At 33.9% G+C, this 15,842-nt stretch overlaps 1 protein-coding gene across 3 annotated transcripts in view; it reads left to right on the top strand.

The window, feature by feature from the left end:
- The window catches only part of DNAJC13 (DnaJ heat shock protein family (Hsp40) member C13), a 125,327-nt gene that overhangs the window by 52,948 nt on the left and 56,537 nt on the right, over positions 1-15,842 (top strand). For all 3 annotated transcript variants that reach the window (XM_082839219.1, XM_082839218.1, XM_082839220.1), the window contains exons 20-29: positions 110-253; positions 3,494-3,576; positions 4,988-5,141; positions 7,858-7,961; positions 8,047-8,206; positions 9,482-9,544; positions 10,651-10,752; positions 12,207-12,311; positions 13,957-14,159; positions 15,254-15,338. In XM_082839219.1, coding sequence (XP_082695345.1) covers positions 110-253; positions 3,494-3,576; positions 4,988-5,141; positions 7,858-7,961; positions 8,047-8,206; positions 9,482-9,544; positions 10,651-10,752; positions 12,207-12,311; positions 13,957-14,159; positions 15,254-15,338 — 1,203 coding nt within the window. The remainder of the gene's footprint in view (positions 1-109; positions 254-3,493; positions 3,577-4,987; positions 5,142-7,857; positions 7,962-8,046; positions 8,207-9,481; positions 9,545-10,650; positions 10,753-12,206; positions 12,312-13,956; positions 14,160-15,253; positions 15,339-15,842) is intronic.

The raw sequence follows: 15,842 nt of genomic DNA, 5'->3' as shown, positions 1-15,842 counted from the left end.
TTTTCAGTATTCATTTAATCATGTAAAATAGTGCAACTTGGCTTTAATTAGATTTTTAAAATAAATTTGAAATTATAGGACTGTAATGGAATTCAACGTTATTTTATAGGATCAGTATGGAAAATTTAATAAAGTTCCAGAGTGGCAAAGACTAGCTGGTAAAGCTGCTAAAGAAGTTGAAAAATTTGCCAAAGAAAAAGTGGATCTTGTGTTAATGCATTGGAGGGATAGAATGGGCATTGCACAAAAAGAGGTAAAAATAAAGTCTTCTTCCGAATTTCTAGCACTTCCATATATCCTAGATTACTTCAATTGTTGCTGTTCACAAAAATGGTACAGATACTTTTGACCGAACACCTGAAGAAATGTCACTTAATTCTGATTATATTTTTATATAAATTTTTCTTAATTCATAGTTTTATGAGTCAGTGGTTAAGATTTTAGTTAGTTAATATAAAATTCCACTCTTTCTTACATAAGTTTCTTCCCATAACTTCCAGTTTCCAGACTTTTAAATTCATATGTATCTTTTTCCTTCCTTCTCTGAACTTTGTTTTGTAGCTAGACAAATAAAGTTGCCCTTCTTATTTAGCTTTTTTATTGAGAGCTAGCTAGACAAGTATTTTGAAAATAAGATTCACATTGTTAAAATTAAATTTACTATATGTACTTAAATTTCAGTATTATTGCTCCTCAAATCAAAATCAGATCTGAAACAGTTTTAGTCTCATTTTTCAGCATGTAGTATGTGCTGCAGAACCTAATTCCAGTAATATTCATCCTTCTATCTAGGATGGAATGTGCAGTGGTTAAGAATGATTTAAGGTTTCATGTAAAAGTTGACTTGATCTCAGTTTTTGTTGACCACACTTATATTCTTTCCCTTTAACCATCTCTTTATTTATGGTGGCTATTTTCTTATTCAAGGAAAGTAATATAAGTAACTTTCTGAAACAAACATGTTTCTTTTGAATTTCCAGAATATCTAAACATAAGGCATCAGGTGCAACAGAACAGAAATATTATTGTCTTGTGTATCTATCTGAAATTGAACCAAAATTGAGTTCTTTAGAAGTTGAGCATAATGGATTAATGCTAATTTGTATGAGTGACATATGCACTATAAAGAATCATTAAACAGGCTTTCAGAGGTCTAGGATAGTAAAGAGAATACTGAACTTTGAATTGGTTAACCTACATCTGAGCCTGGTTCTGTCACTTACTACTAACCCATATGGCAAGTTATGGGTTTTCAGAATTTCACTTTCCTCTTTCATAAAATCAGAATTAACAGTACCTCCCTTCTCTGTCCTTTGGGGTTGCTTTGATGTACAAGGAAGTCAATAATAAAAGCACCTATAATAAAAGACAGTGCATGTCTTGTCATGATAATATTGCTATAGCATTTGAAAATTAAAAGTCTGTAGATATGAAATGAATGATTTTCACAGTTGTTAAAAATTACAAGCTTTTGGCTTCAGGAAGTTAAACGCATTTCTGAAATAACAGTTGTTTCAAGCTGTTGGGTATAATTATACTGAAAATAAGTTTTTGGCATCAGATTTCATATATAACATTTATCCAGCATACACTTGAACACAAAGCTATTTTAGCTAGAAATGTGGATAGCATCTGTTATTTAAAGATGAAAAATTCAGAGGGAAAACAATGTATTTTTAATATCAATAATGTTTTATTGGTCTGTTGGTTTCATTTACATGAGGTGTTATCTAAAGTGCTGAGCAATTATTTCTGCCAGGATACTGTTTTCAACATTAATTTCTTTATGAAACAGTGAATAATCTTTGTGACTATTTTATTCGTAGAAATATTAACACCAAAATATCTAATTAATGAACCTGTGCTTTAGCTAAAAGTCTGAAAATTAACCATTGTCTAGATTAACTGTTAGTCTTAAAATGAACTGCATTTCTTATATAATCAGAATGTTTAGGGAGTCAGTTCCATTTGTAGCTAATGTTCTTTGTTGGATTAATAATAACCTTTGGCTAATGTATAAAATTGCTTTTTTTAATTTATGTTATTTTCAGTTTATGGATTTGTTTAGCCAGTTAGAGCTTTTAACCTAAGTCTCTAAATCAGTCAGCTTAGTTTATGGAGAGCTGGTTGTCCTTTTTCTGTATAGTGTTTACATTTTCATAACTCTAGACTCCCAGCTTTTTGTCTTGAAGGCAGAGGAAATTGAAGAAAGTAGTACTTGATTAGAGGTTTTAAGGAAGGGTTTGTCATTAAAACTAAAAATATGAACTATTTATATACTTTGTTCAAGTCACCTAACATTAGTTTTCATGATAGTGTACAGAATTAAAATTTGTAGGGAATATTTCCTTAATTAATCAATGTTTTACATTTCAAACAGCATTTACTTTTTAAAATTTACTTTACCTTTTTTCTTTCTGTGATATCTAGTCTGTTTTCTTGCTTTATTTTATATGATTTGCCACTTCCTTAATGAAGTTACAGACTTTCATGTTTTAATCTATAACTACTTTCTACTTTTCGCTTCTGTCACATTGAGGATTAGAATTTTCATGACTGAAATATCTACACGTTTTACTCGGAGCAAAGATTCTTAACCTCCAGTCCATATATAGACTTCCAAGAAATCTTTGAAATCTTCCCCTCCATTGTAAACCTTATGTATGTGTCTTTCTCTGGAATAGGACCATAGCTTTCTTTGAATTCTCAAATGGGTTTATGACTGCCTAAAATTTGAGTCATAGAATTCAGAGAAGCAGGTGGGCCTTTTTCTGTCTTAAAGATGATTTATACTGGTGACATCCTTGTGGAATTTGTATAATAGAGATAGCATAGCAGATGTAGGCTCACTCTCTTATTTTTATTTCATTTAAATTTTTTTTTTCCTTTTTTACAATTAAATTCAGGACAGAAACAATATGGTGAGTTTAAGTCCCTGCTACATGTGTGAAATGCATTAAACTGCCTGCATGTGGAGTTGTCTTTGATATTCTTTGTCTAGTAAATTAAAGTCTCACTTCACATGTGTCTGAATGTAGATACTTATTTCTTGTGCATTAGCTATTTCAATTTATACTTGCTCCTCTTGGCTTTGGTAGCAATTTAATAACCTATAATCTTTTGTGTTTATTGTTTTGCCATGATTTTTGTATTAACTGCATGTAAATGTTTAAAATAAGTCACCTCTTTTTGACTGTTACAAATTTTATTAGTCATCATTGTAAACTTTAACAAAATTTGGATTTAAAACAATAACTTTAGGCTACACGGAAAATATTTCAGCTACACTATAGAAATATATGCTGGCAAAGTATTATATTGTGATATAACCTAATATTCTGTATTCATATTTTATAGATTTTGTTTCATTAATTTTGTCTCTGCCAAAATTTGATGAAGGAAATGTTTCTCATCACTTACAAAGTGATGATATTCTGACTGAGCTTGTTTGGTAGCTCCAGATTGAGCACTATGAAGTTTTTTTCTTTTCCAGAATATAAATCAAAAGCCAGTAGTTCTTCGAAAGAGAAGACAGAGAATAAAAATAGAAGCAAACTGGGATCTCTTCTATTATAGGTAAACTTTAGGCCTCTCTTCCAATTAATTAAATTTGGTATTGCCAGATTTAATTTTTGGACAGTTGTTTTTTTGTTTTTGCCTGAATCTAGTGCTTTATGCTACAGGTATTTTTATGCTCTCAGGGTCAAGAATTATAACTGTTAAGATTGGTATGATTAGTGATGCTTTCATAAAATTAAGACCTTTTATAGAGTGTTGGTAGTCTGATGAGCCAAAGGTACTTTTAGCATTTTATTAAGGCTTAGAGATGGTTACTTTAAAACACTTTATCATGGCTTAGAAATAACTGTATTATAACTTCTTTCAGCCTTGTTGGAAATAGAGTCTTTAAAGAGTTGGATGATGAAACCATAAGGAGACTTGTGGGAAATGGGTATCCAAGTTAGCTGACCTGATATACTTTTCCAGCCTTTCTAATATGGTAACCCTTCCTCCCCATCTACTGCTCCCACCACCTCCCCAGCACCCTCCACCTCAACACCCTCCCCCCACACACAGTCATACACACATAGAAGGACTTTGGAACATTTTGGGGAGTTTGCAAAAACTTTTTTGAGATAACTCACAATACTCAGTCTGGAAGCTGACCTATTGATTATACCTTGGTTAATAAGGGAAAATATGTGCTTTGGGAACTTCCCACGGTACTTTAAAAGTGTAGTATATATATAATACAGCCTTCAGAATATGCCTTGGTTTTCTTCCTCTGGAATCCCTCAGTTGTGTTGTCCTCCCTAGAATTCCCTTGGAATTCTGGCATCAGACTTTTCAGAAGGATTGCAGTTTGAAAGTGAATGGGTATAAAGCCCACCCACCCCAGTTTAGACTTGAATTCAAATTTATTATGATAGTTAAATAATTTCATGAATAAAAGGAAGGTATTTTGAAAATATCAATCAGAGCTTGACAGTTTAGCAGTATTTTTTCTTGGGTAGTTTTTAAGGTTCTAATCTAGAATGTTGCTCATCCCACACATTTCATACTCAATTATCCAGAAATTCTTATCCCCAATATGTAACTTGATATCTGTTTATAATTCTTTTCTGACTGGAATTTATATTAGCAATAAATATTAAAATTGAAATATCAGTTCCTTGTTTTAAAATCCACACAGATTTGTCTTATAGTTTGGCTTCATTTTTTCCCCCATTTTATAATGAAAACTTTTAAACATACAGAAAAGGTGAAAGAATTTTACAATGAGCACCTGTATACCTGTGACTAAAATTCTACCATTAACCTTTTACTATACTTACTTCACACAGTAGATTTTATTTTTTTTCTATGCTTGCTAAAGTTAATTAATTCCACTGTTTTGTTACTTATTATAAGTTGTAGTAGGGGAGATTTATAGATTTTTAAAACTGTTTATTGCTTCCCACTATTTTCTGATTACATGTATATCTAGGTTTGGTCAGGACCATGCCAGGTCAAACTTAATTTGGAATTTCAAAACACGAGAAGAATTGAGAGATAGTCTTGAATCTGAAATGAGAGCATTTAATATTGATAGAGAGCTTGGTAGTGCTAATGTGATCTCCTGGAACCACCATGAATTTGAGGTAAATTTTAATTTTCGTAGTATAGTAGTTTTTTTTTGAAGCATGTATTAGTTTTGGAGTTTTTCTTTTTTTTTTAATTTGTAGTTGTTTGACATATATCTTTACCTTTCACTCATAATTTTATGAAGGAAATATTAGAAAACTTTCACTTTGCCTGAGACAAATGAAAAATTAATTTTGTTTAGTACCTCAGCTTTGTATGTGAAAATCATGTAGGAGTCAATAAATTTGATCCTGTGCATTCTAGATCTGTTCCTTGCTTTTTTTCCCCTTTAAATTCTTTATTGAAACATAGCCTGTTCTTATTTCTTTTAGCTTGTTTAATAGACTTTTTGTGGTAATTTGATTCTGAATGTGGCCATTTTTTTGCTGCTTAATTAAAATACTGATGTGAAGAATGACAAAGTAAGAACAAGAAACATGTTGGTGTAGATAATCTTGTGTGTGTGTGTAAATTTTTATTATAGGTGTAAATTTGAGCATGTTTGTGACCCTGCCGGCTTTGCTGTTTAACCCAACTGCATTTCTTAAACACGTTAATGATTTGTTTTTGCTCATTCCCACCTCTTTGTGAAAACTTTCTTTTCTTTGGTTTTGGGAGTCTGTATTCTCTGGGATTTTCTCCTTCACTGTCCATTCCTCCTCCTTTGCTCATTTTTCCTTATTGCCCCAACTGCTAAATGCTGGTTGGCCCTGAAGGACCAGTTCTTGGGCTTCTTTTCATTTATATTTATTGCCTCAGTTATCTCATCCATTCTCATGGTTTAAATGTTTTTTATTTGCTGATGGCTTCAAGATTTTTATCTCCTGCTTAGACTTTCTTTCCTAGACTTCATACTTTTACCTTATAAATTGGATATCTAATAAGCTTCTAGAACTTCGCTGTAAAACTCTGCTCTGGTTCTTCCCTCAAACCTACTTCACTTTCAGTCTTTCTGATCTTAGATAATGGCTATTCCTTATTTTCTAGTCAAAACCTTTGACATCATCTTTTTTTCTTATGCCCCAAATTCGGTTCGTCAGCAAGTCCTATTCAGTGCACCTTCAAAATTTACCCAGAACCCAGCCCTCTTCTCTCTATGGGATTGTAGCAGTTTCCCTGCTGTAGCAGTTTCACCATTGCCTTTCTGTAATCTGTTATCAACATAGTAGCAGTGTGATCTTGTTATAATGTAAGTAGATCTTGTCCTTCTCTGCTCCAAGCCCTCCCTGGTGCTCTTATTGCTTCCCAACTCACTTAGTGAAAAGCCTGGGTCTTTAAAATAACTTACAAGGCAAGATCTGTAGCCCCCAAATCCAGCCATTGTTTCTTTGATCTCATCTCCTAATATTCTCACCATTGCCTGTAGCCACACTGGCTTCCCTGAAAACACCAAATTCATGTTCTTAATTCAAGGTCTTTCTACTTGACGTTCCTTCTGCCTAAAATACTCTTTTCTACAGAGAGCCTCATTTTCTTCAGGTCTTTTCCCGAAGGTTGTCATCTGAGTGGGCCTTCCCTGGCCACCCTGTTTAAAAATATAGCCCTCTTCTCTCTCTCTCTCTCTCTCTCTCTCTCTCTCTCTCTCTTTCCCTCCCTCCCTCCCTCCCTCCCTCCCTCCCTCTCTCTCTCCCTCTCCCCTCTCTCTCTCTCTCCCTCCCTCCCTCCCTCCCTCCCTCTCTCCCTCTCTCTCTCCCTCCCTCCCTCACTCCCTCCCCCTCTCTCTCTCTCTCTCTCTCTTTCTCTCTCACACACACACACACACCTGGCCACCTTGTTTGAAAATATAGCCCTCTTCATACACACACACTTACACTCTCTCTCTTTCTCTCTCTCTCTCTTCCCCTGCTCCCCGCTTTATTTTACTCCATAGCACTTACTGTCATCCAACTACCATAAGTATTTTACTTTTTTATCTGCTACGTCTGTAAGGATAGAACTTTTTACGTTTGCTTAATGCTATATCCCTGATGACTAGAACAGTACATGGCACATACCTTATATATTCTTAATAAATGGAGTTGAACAAATTAAAACTCAGAATTTGTAGGAAAAAAACGAAATGGATATACATATATATTTGATTTTGTATAGTTTATATTTTTAGTAAACAGCTGTTTTAGGCTTTGGAAAAAGAGTTTTGATAATCTAGTCAAGAAATTCCTTTTTACAGCTGCTTGCAAATCTTTGCTTGAGACAAACCCCAGTTCCCAATCAAGGGCTACTCCCTCACATATCACTTCCAGTGTGTAACCTGGAGTAATTGTACATACAGAGAGTGAATACTGTATAAAAATGTACCATAAAACGTAGTTGATGTGTTGGGAGATCAGGGAAGACCTGAAGTGCCTTGTGTGAGTTTGGCAAACTGTGTGTAGTGTGGGATCATTTACTTCTTGCTTGATTGTAGCCAGCTGAGAAGGGAAGGAAGCACGTTATCCTTTAATGGTGTTTTTAGTGTTTTCTTCCCTTAAGTCTTCATGGACACCATATAGTCTTGTGACAGTTTTTCTCAGCAAGTTTTACATTCATAAAATTAGTGTGTAATTCTGACTCTTGACATTTAACTAATGAATTACCAGATATTTTAAGAAATGACAAACTTTTTTGTTAAAGCCTGTCTCATCAAGAAAAGAAAAAGACTCTGAACAGAAAGAATTTAAGAAGTGATTATGTGAAAATTGCCAATAAAAGTATTGTAAACTAAAATAATGTAATTTGCTTTTATTAATAAAGGTTAAATATGAGTGCTTGGCAGAGGAAATCAAAATAGGAGATTATTACCTGAGATTACTGTTGGAGGAAGATGAGAGTGAAGACAGTGGATCAATTAAGAGATCGTAAGCTACTCTTCATATCTTGTTATGTTTGTTTTTACTGTTGGTTTCATGGCTAATTCTATTGTGAACATTTTTTTTAATCTAGGTATGAATTTTTCAATGAGCTTTATCATCGTTTCCTGCTCACCCCAAAAGTAAACATGAAGTGTTTATGTTTACAAGCCCTTGCTATTGTTTATGGCAGATGTCATGAAGAAATAGGACCTTTTACAGATACAAGATATATCATTGGAATGTTAGAGAGGGTAAGGATATCATTAAAAAATAACTGCTACTTGATAGTGTCATTGGAGTGTATGTTAAATTTTCAAAGCTAAATTTAAGTTCTATTTGATCACGTTGCTGCCATAACTTTCTACATGAGTTTTTCTGTAATTTACATTATACTTCTTTAAATAAAAGTTAGATGAACAGTAAAATGACTAATGGGTTAGCGTTTGTGCATGTTGGTTTATTTTTTTCAGTTGCTGCTTTTGAACATCTTTAGCGACCTATTTGCCAATCTTTAATTTAAGTATGGATGAGCTGGACAGGTGTGTAAAAGAAAATAGTGACTTTTAGAGTTGAATGTTCTTTTGCAGTGGACATTTTGGAAAAATCTTAAATGATGCTAGCACACTAAACTTCAAAGTGTGAAAATAGAACTTTTTAGGACTACAACGATAAAGAAGGGGAACCTTGAGTTAGCACAGTTTTTTGGTGGGGGGGGGTTGGTTTTTTTTTAATTTAATAAAGTTTGTCATTTAACATTTCAGCAAGGTGGGAGAAGAACAAACAGATCAATTCATCCATTATGCAGCTCAAATTTGAGTGTTCCTTACCTGTATACACTTTACTCTTTCATTTGTATTTACATTCCTCTTACATTTAACAATTTAAATTTCAGTGAACTGACAGAATCATTTCACCAATTTTTAAAATGGTCATCAGTGCTTGCTATAATTGCCTTAACTGTCAGTCATGCTTTGTGGATTAGAAAACTGGTTCTGAATAAGTTTACAAAACACACCCAGGAAATAACCAGATGAAAACCCTTATTTTTTGCTGTTACACGAGATTTCTCTATTGAATTCTAATTCACTCTTACTCCAGTGAACTGAGTACTTGTGGCATAGCATGTGTATTTTAGGCAGTTACATTTTTTCCTTCTTGTGTTCATGATGATGTGATTTATGTGAAACATCACTTACCAATTCTTTAGAATTTTTACTTAACTTGGGAGTATCATTTGGGCTAATTCTTTCATTTACTTCAATTTTTATGTGCATTCTTAAAGCTATGTATTAATCTGTTTGTGACTTAAAATATCTGCCTTTCTAGGGAAATTAAATAAGGTTTATCAAATTGCAGAGAATGTAAGACATTGAGGAATTGCAATAATTGACAGTTTTCTCTGATTTTCTTTGTTTACAAGATGACTTTTATTTCTTTTTGGCTGTTGGTTGATTTTGTCCAGTGATGGTAATGTCTTAATTTCTGTTTCTATTTACTTCTGACTAAATTCTCATTTATTTCAATAGTGCACAGATAAACTTGAACGAGATAGGTTGATCCTCTTCCTTAACAAATTGATCCTTAATAAGGTACAGTATTTTGCATAAATATGCTATTATTTCCAAGTTAAGTCACATGTATGTAACAAAGTAAATGATTACAGTTTGACTTAATTATCAAGACATGGTTCTTATCTTCTCCTTTTGCTCTCAACTCTTGAAGGGAAAAGTTTTTGCCAAATACTCATTTTTGAAACCAACACTGACTTGCTTAATTTTATTCTCACTTTTAGTAAATAATGCAGGTGTTTTTAAATGAAATAAAATGAGTAAGCCCTAGGAAAATTTAATTTGAATTATAATCTCTTACAAACTTCTAAGAAATTACCAGTTTTTATCTTGCTTACAAAAACAAACTGGAACTTTAAAAAGTTTTTTAGTGTACTAGATTCTATTTCTGAGTACAGAATATTTATTAACAAAAAGACTTTGGAAAAATGCAGGATAATTGTAGAACCAGAGAGTTTATCCTGGGTGTTATTCCCGCCAGGCTTTAATTTGTTTATTTTTATTTTATTTTGTTTTGCTCAGAATATATTTAAGTAAAAATTCTTTTTAAATTTAATTAATTAATTAATTAATTTTCGGCTGCATTGGGTCTTCATTGCTGCGCATGGGCTTTCTCTGTTTGTGGCGAGCGGGGGCTACTCTTCGTTGCAGTGTGTGGGCTTCTCATTGTGGTGGCTTCCCTTGTTGGGGAGCATGGGCTATAGGCGTGAGGGCTTCAGTACTTGTGGCACGTGGGCTCAGTAGCTGTGGCTTACGGGCTCTAGAGCACAGACTCAGTAGTTGTGGCGCATGGGCTTAGTTGCTCCACAGCATGTGAGATCTTCCCAGACCAGGGCTTGAACCCGTATCCCCTGCATTGGCAGACAGATTCTTAACCACTGCACCACCAGGGAAGCCCAAGTAAAAATTATTTATATGATCTCTCTGTAGTATAGTTTTGCCTTTTTAATTTTTATCTACATTTATGCTTCCTTGAACACAAAATCCTGAAAATACTGAGTAATACCAGTTATGTGCCAGTTTTTCCAAAGAGATTCCAAATATTCTCTTCTTTGAGAGCCTTTTAGGTAGTAATATCTATTGGAGAGAAAGATTTTAAATTATGTAAACATGTTTCTGTCTTTCAGAAAAATGTTAAGGACCTCATGGATTCAAATGGAATTAGAATCCTTGTGGACTTGCTTACCCTTGCACATCTCCATGTAAACCGAGCTACAGTACCACTGCAAGTATGTATGCTTATCTAGATTTTATAAGTTTAACATTCTTTGAGTACAAATTTAGGATTAAAAGAATCATACAAATCTGAAAATATGTCAGGGTGTCTGGCCGTGAATCTCCTTCTCTGATAACTATAATAGTACTAATGCCTGGGAGATTAAGTCACACACACAAAAAGTGAAATAACCAAAATGGACAGTGATGATCCAGTTTTATTTTTCTGATGTCTCTTTTGTCTTTTAAAGTAACTGCATCTCTGATGTGGCTTATTTTGAGGCAATATGTCCTTTAGGATTTAAACTGAATCCATCAGTTATGTAACTAGAACATTCAGCATTGACATCCACTGAGAGTATACTTTGCCTTGAGGAATCTGGAGGCCTTATTGAAACCAGCCAGTAAGAGGACAGAGCTGCAGGTCTCTACCTAAAGGCCTCTTCTGATACCTAACTTATAGAAGGGATCTATACTTGGCTCATTGGTGTTAATGTTAAATTTTTGTTTAATCTCCTTGTTTGAGAAGATGTGTCATGTTTTGGCAGAATTGTGTATAAAAGTGCTATCTGAATATTAGGACATGGCATTTTCTATTATCAGGTACAAATAATAGTAATCATAATGCTTGCATCGTATTATAGTGTACCAGGTACCGTTCTGGTCCACATAATATATTAACTCTTTAAACCCCACAACAGCCCTCCCATTTTACAGATGAGGAAACTGAGGAACAGAGAGACTAAGTTTGTTGTCCAGGGTCACCTAATAAAGGACAGAGCCAGAGTTAGAACTCGGAAGTCTGTGCTCTTAACCACTTTCCTATAGCTGTCTATATGAATCTAACTAAAGTAATGAGGGTATTTAAAATCATGTTTTAATAAAATATACTAAGTACATAAAAATTCTATCCTAGATTCTTATAAACATCAGTATATGAAATTATAAGAATTATCTGTCATGAGGGTAGTAAATTGAAAGTAAGTGTTTAAAACCACTAAAAACTTTCCTGTTAGCATTTTAACTCTTTGATCTCAGGCATTTATTTAAACTTTTAGTTGGAGTGAATGTTTTTCTTTCAAAAGAACTTTAGTATTTTTGAGCATTGTGGTTTTGGTTAATGGTATATGTTTGATTATATAGCTATTTGCAGTATTCTTTGCTACTAAAATTTTAGTGTCCTGAGAATTTATTAATGACCATCTGGAATATAGATGCCTTTGAGTTTAGCTTAGATTGCCAAGTGAATTTAGGAAACTGTTTACTTCAAATGCATAATAAGGAAGTAGCATTTTTGGACTATTAGTTTAGGCATCTAATCCTTAACTCTTAAAATTGGGTCACTTAAAATTTTAGATGGATTTCTAAAGAAATATAAACTCAAGAAATTAGTACTGTGTAACTTTTTATGACATCTGCCCCCTTAGATTTCTGCCTTGAAAAATAACTAAATATTTTTAAAACTTAGAGCAATGTAATTGAAGCTGCTCCAGATATGAAAAGAGAGAGTGAAAAGGAATGGTACTTTGGCAATGCAGACAAAGAAAGGAGTGGCCCATATGGATTTCATGAGGTATGTGTTTGGGAGAAACTTTTCATGGAAGTCTTAGTCATTTTTTATATCCTCCTGATAGCACATATAGAGATGTGGAATATTTTAAATCTATGATTTGATTTACTGTCATCAGCTCCAAGGACTCTGCCATTCTATTTCCACATAAAGGACGAGATGACTTGTATTTCTAGACACACATACACACAAAATCATGTCTTCAAATCTTACTGTTTAAAAGCTATTGTTATGACACTGCTAATTATTAGAGAAATACAAATCAAAACTGCAATGAGATACCACTTCATACTAGTCAGAACGGCCATCATTAAAAAGTCTACAAATAACATTTGCTAGAGAGGGTGTGGAGAAAAGGGAACACTCCTGCACTGTTGGTGGGAATGTAAGCTGGTACAGCCACTGTGGAAAACAGTGTGGAGGTTCCTCAAAAACCTAAAAACAGAGTTGCCATATGATCCAGCAATCCCACTCCTGGGAATATATCTGGACAAAACTATAATTCAAATAGATATGTGCACCCCTATGTTTATAGCAGCACTATTCACAATAGCCAAGACATGGAAACAACCTAAATGTCCACCGACAGTTGAATGGATAAAGTAGAGGTGGTACATATATACAATGGAATATTAGCCATAAAAAAGAACAAAATAATGCCATTTGCAGCAACATGGATGCAACTAGAGATTGTCATACTAAGTGAAGTTCATACTAAGTGAAGTAAGTCAGAAAGAGAAAGATACCATATGATGTCACTTATATGTGGAATCTAAAATATGATATAAATGAACTTATTTATGAAACAGAAACAGATTCACAGGCATAGAAAACAGACTTGTAATTGCCAAGGGGGAGGGGGAATGAGGGGAGGGTTGGAGTGGGAGTTTGGCATTATCAGATGCAAACTAGTTTATGTAGAATGGATAAACAAGGTCCTACTGTATAGCACAGGAAACTATATTCAATGTTCTGGGATAAACCATAATGGAAAAGAATATAAAAAGTATATATGTATAACTGAATCACTTTGCAGTATAGCAGAAATTAACACATTATAAACAACTATACTTCAATTAAAAATAATTTTAAAAATTAAAAATAAAAGTTATGGAAGTAGCACTCAGGTTTTTAATGACTTTTGTATAATAATTATGTTAAGCTATAATGCTTCTTTATGGTATGAACAGGTAAGTTTTAATATACAGTCTTCAATTCATTGAAAATTGCCTATACACTCCAAGGGCAATTTCCATCTTAATTAACATCTGGTGATGTTTGGTCCTGCCAACTTGGCTTCCAATTCTTGGCTTCCCAGGCTCAGTCGGAATTTAGTCAAAGATAGTTTTATAGAAGACCAGCCTTCCACTTATATATAATTTGGTTGCTTTATACTCTGCCTATGGTGTTTATTCTTTCCAGTGTTCCTTATGCTCTGCAGTTTGGCCAACTAAATGGTTATTTTCTGATATTAGCAGCCAAATTTGAGTTCCTGAAGGCCTGTCAACAGAAGTCTTTTGCTTTCTAATAGTGAATTTGTATGTGTATTTCATAGTTCAGTTTATATTTTCTGTAAAATAGAAAACATTAGCAAACCTTTTCATTTTGTTTGGTCTGCTTGTAATAATGATGCCTTCCATTCATTTAGATGCAAGAATTGTGGACCAAAGGAATGTTAAATGCAAAAACCAGGTGCTGGGCTCAAGGCATGGATGGATGGCGACCACTTCAGGCAATACCCCAGCTTAAGTGGTGTCTGTTAGCCAGTGGACAGGCTGTACTAAATGAAACTGACCTTGCTACCCTTATATTGAACATGTTGATCACAATGTGTGGATATTTTCCAAGCAGGTAAAATGTAATTGAACATTTCCATGGTTAACAAGGACTGTAAAACATCTTGTTCTCCCCATTTGTATGGGTGCTTGCTAAGGCATGGGATTGTTCTAGTGACTTAGAGCAAAGGTTTTCTATTTGTGGCTTTGGGGGAATGCTGCTTTGGATTTTGGAGCTTTTTGAAGCAAGATATAAGAAAATAATTTGCAAATTTTATTGATAAAGTAAGCTAAAAAGCAACTTTCTCTGGGAAACTTCAAATAATGTTACAAAATTGAGGCTTACTAGCAGCTCTCTAGCAACAGTAACAATTGTCATATTCATTGAATCAGGTATGAAAGTTTTGAAATGAACACTCTGTGATTCATAGACCAGTGGTGAGTGCCTAGTGACTGCTCCTGATCTGTCAGGTTAGCCTCTCCTGGTTTAAGAACATGAGTCTAGGCCCACATCTTGCCCCGCTTGACTAGTGAAGGTGAGACTTTGTTATCCAGTGATAGTCATAATTATAACCCTTGCATGGAACTTTTCAATTTTTCAAACTTTTCAGTCAAAATTTGCATATATATCATCTTGTTTTATTACTATAGTAAAGATACTTTGTGATGGAATTTAATGAGTAATTGTTAATTTTATAGCATTCGAGGCTTTTATAGTTCCAGTTCTCTTTAAAATTCAGATCAGGCTTAAAAACATACAATTAGTATTTAGAAGTAATGTAGCTCTAAAATTGAGGCTACACTTGGAAAATACTGAGAGTAGTTAAATTAAGGTTTACATTTATTGAAAAAGTTTGATATGCCCTTTGGGGGGAATATCCACTGACAGTGTGTTGGAAAACACCAAGTTTAAATAATAAATAAGAGTCTCTGGCTGTTCTAGGGTACTGTTTTTCAAGGAAATCTTTTGGAAGGAAATGAAGTCATATTAAGCAGCCAAATAGATTTAAACCAAAATACCTAATCATGTTCCCAGCTGTATGAGAGCTTAGTCTTCATAAACAAAAATGTAAGGTAACATGCTTCATGCCTAGTAGAATGTCATATGCTCTGAACATACAAATCTTAATAAATATATTAAATGTTGACCATAAAAAAATGTTTTTCTAGGGATCAAGATAATGCCATCATTCGACCTTTACCTAGAGTGAAAAGGCTGCTGTCAGACAATGCTTGCCTTCCCCATATTATTCAGGTAAGTTACTTTTATGTTATAAACTAGGAACAATATTTTAAGAATCATTTTCCCTTATTTAAGTTTATTGTGAGCCCCAGTCTTTGTCTTATTGTAGTATGTTCCATTTTCAAAAGGCCTGAATTATACTTACCTCACTTACTCCTAATTGAGTTGATATTCTGAATATACTGTGGAAGGTTGTATATCCAAGAGCCTAGACATGGGAAGCTTCCATGCTCCAGAATTATTCTCATAAGGTTTTATTTATTATCTGTTCTTAAAATCACAACATTGTAATAACTGAAAGGTGACAGTTTGTGGTGCATGTTGGTGTTGTTAGGGGTACTGGGAAGCACACCAGCATCCCACAGATGTGGGCATGGTGGGTTATATCTTAAGAAATAGTTACAGTCTTGTCAGCTTGCCTCAGAGTATTTGAGTCTTCTCAGTTATATGATATCATGGATAACAACTAATCCAAAGCATTGAGTTGAAATTATGTAGGATATACTAAGTATCTTT

This window comes from Leucopleurus acutus (genome assembly GCF_964270905.1).
Source record: "Leucopleurus acutus genome assembly, chromosome: 5".
Lineage (NCBI taxonomy): Eukaryota > Metazoa > Chordata > Mammalia > Artiodactyla > Delphinidae > Leucopleurus > Leucopleurus acutus.
The sequence above is the reverse complement of the archived record's forward strand: the minus strand, read 5'-3'. Positions and strand labels throughout refer to the sequence as shown.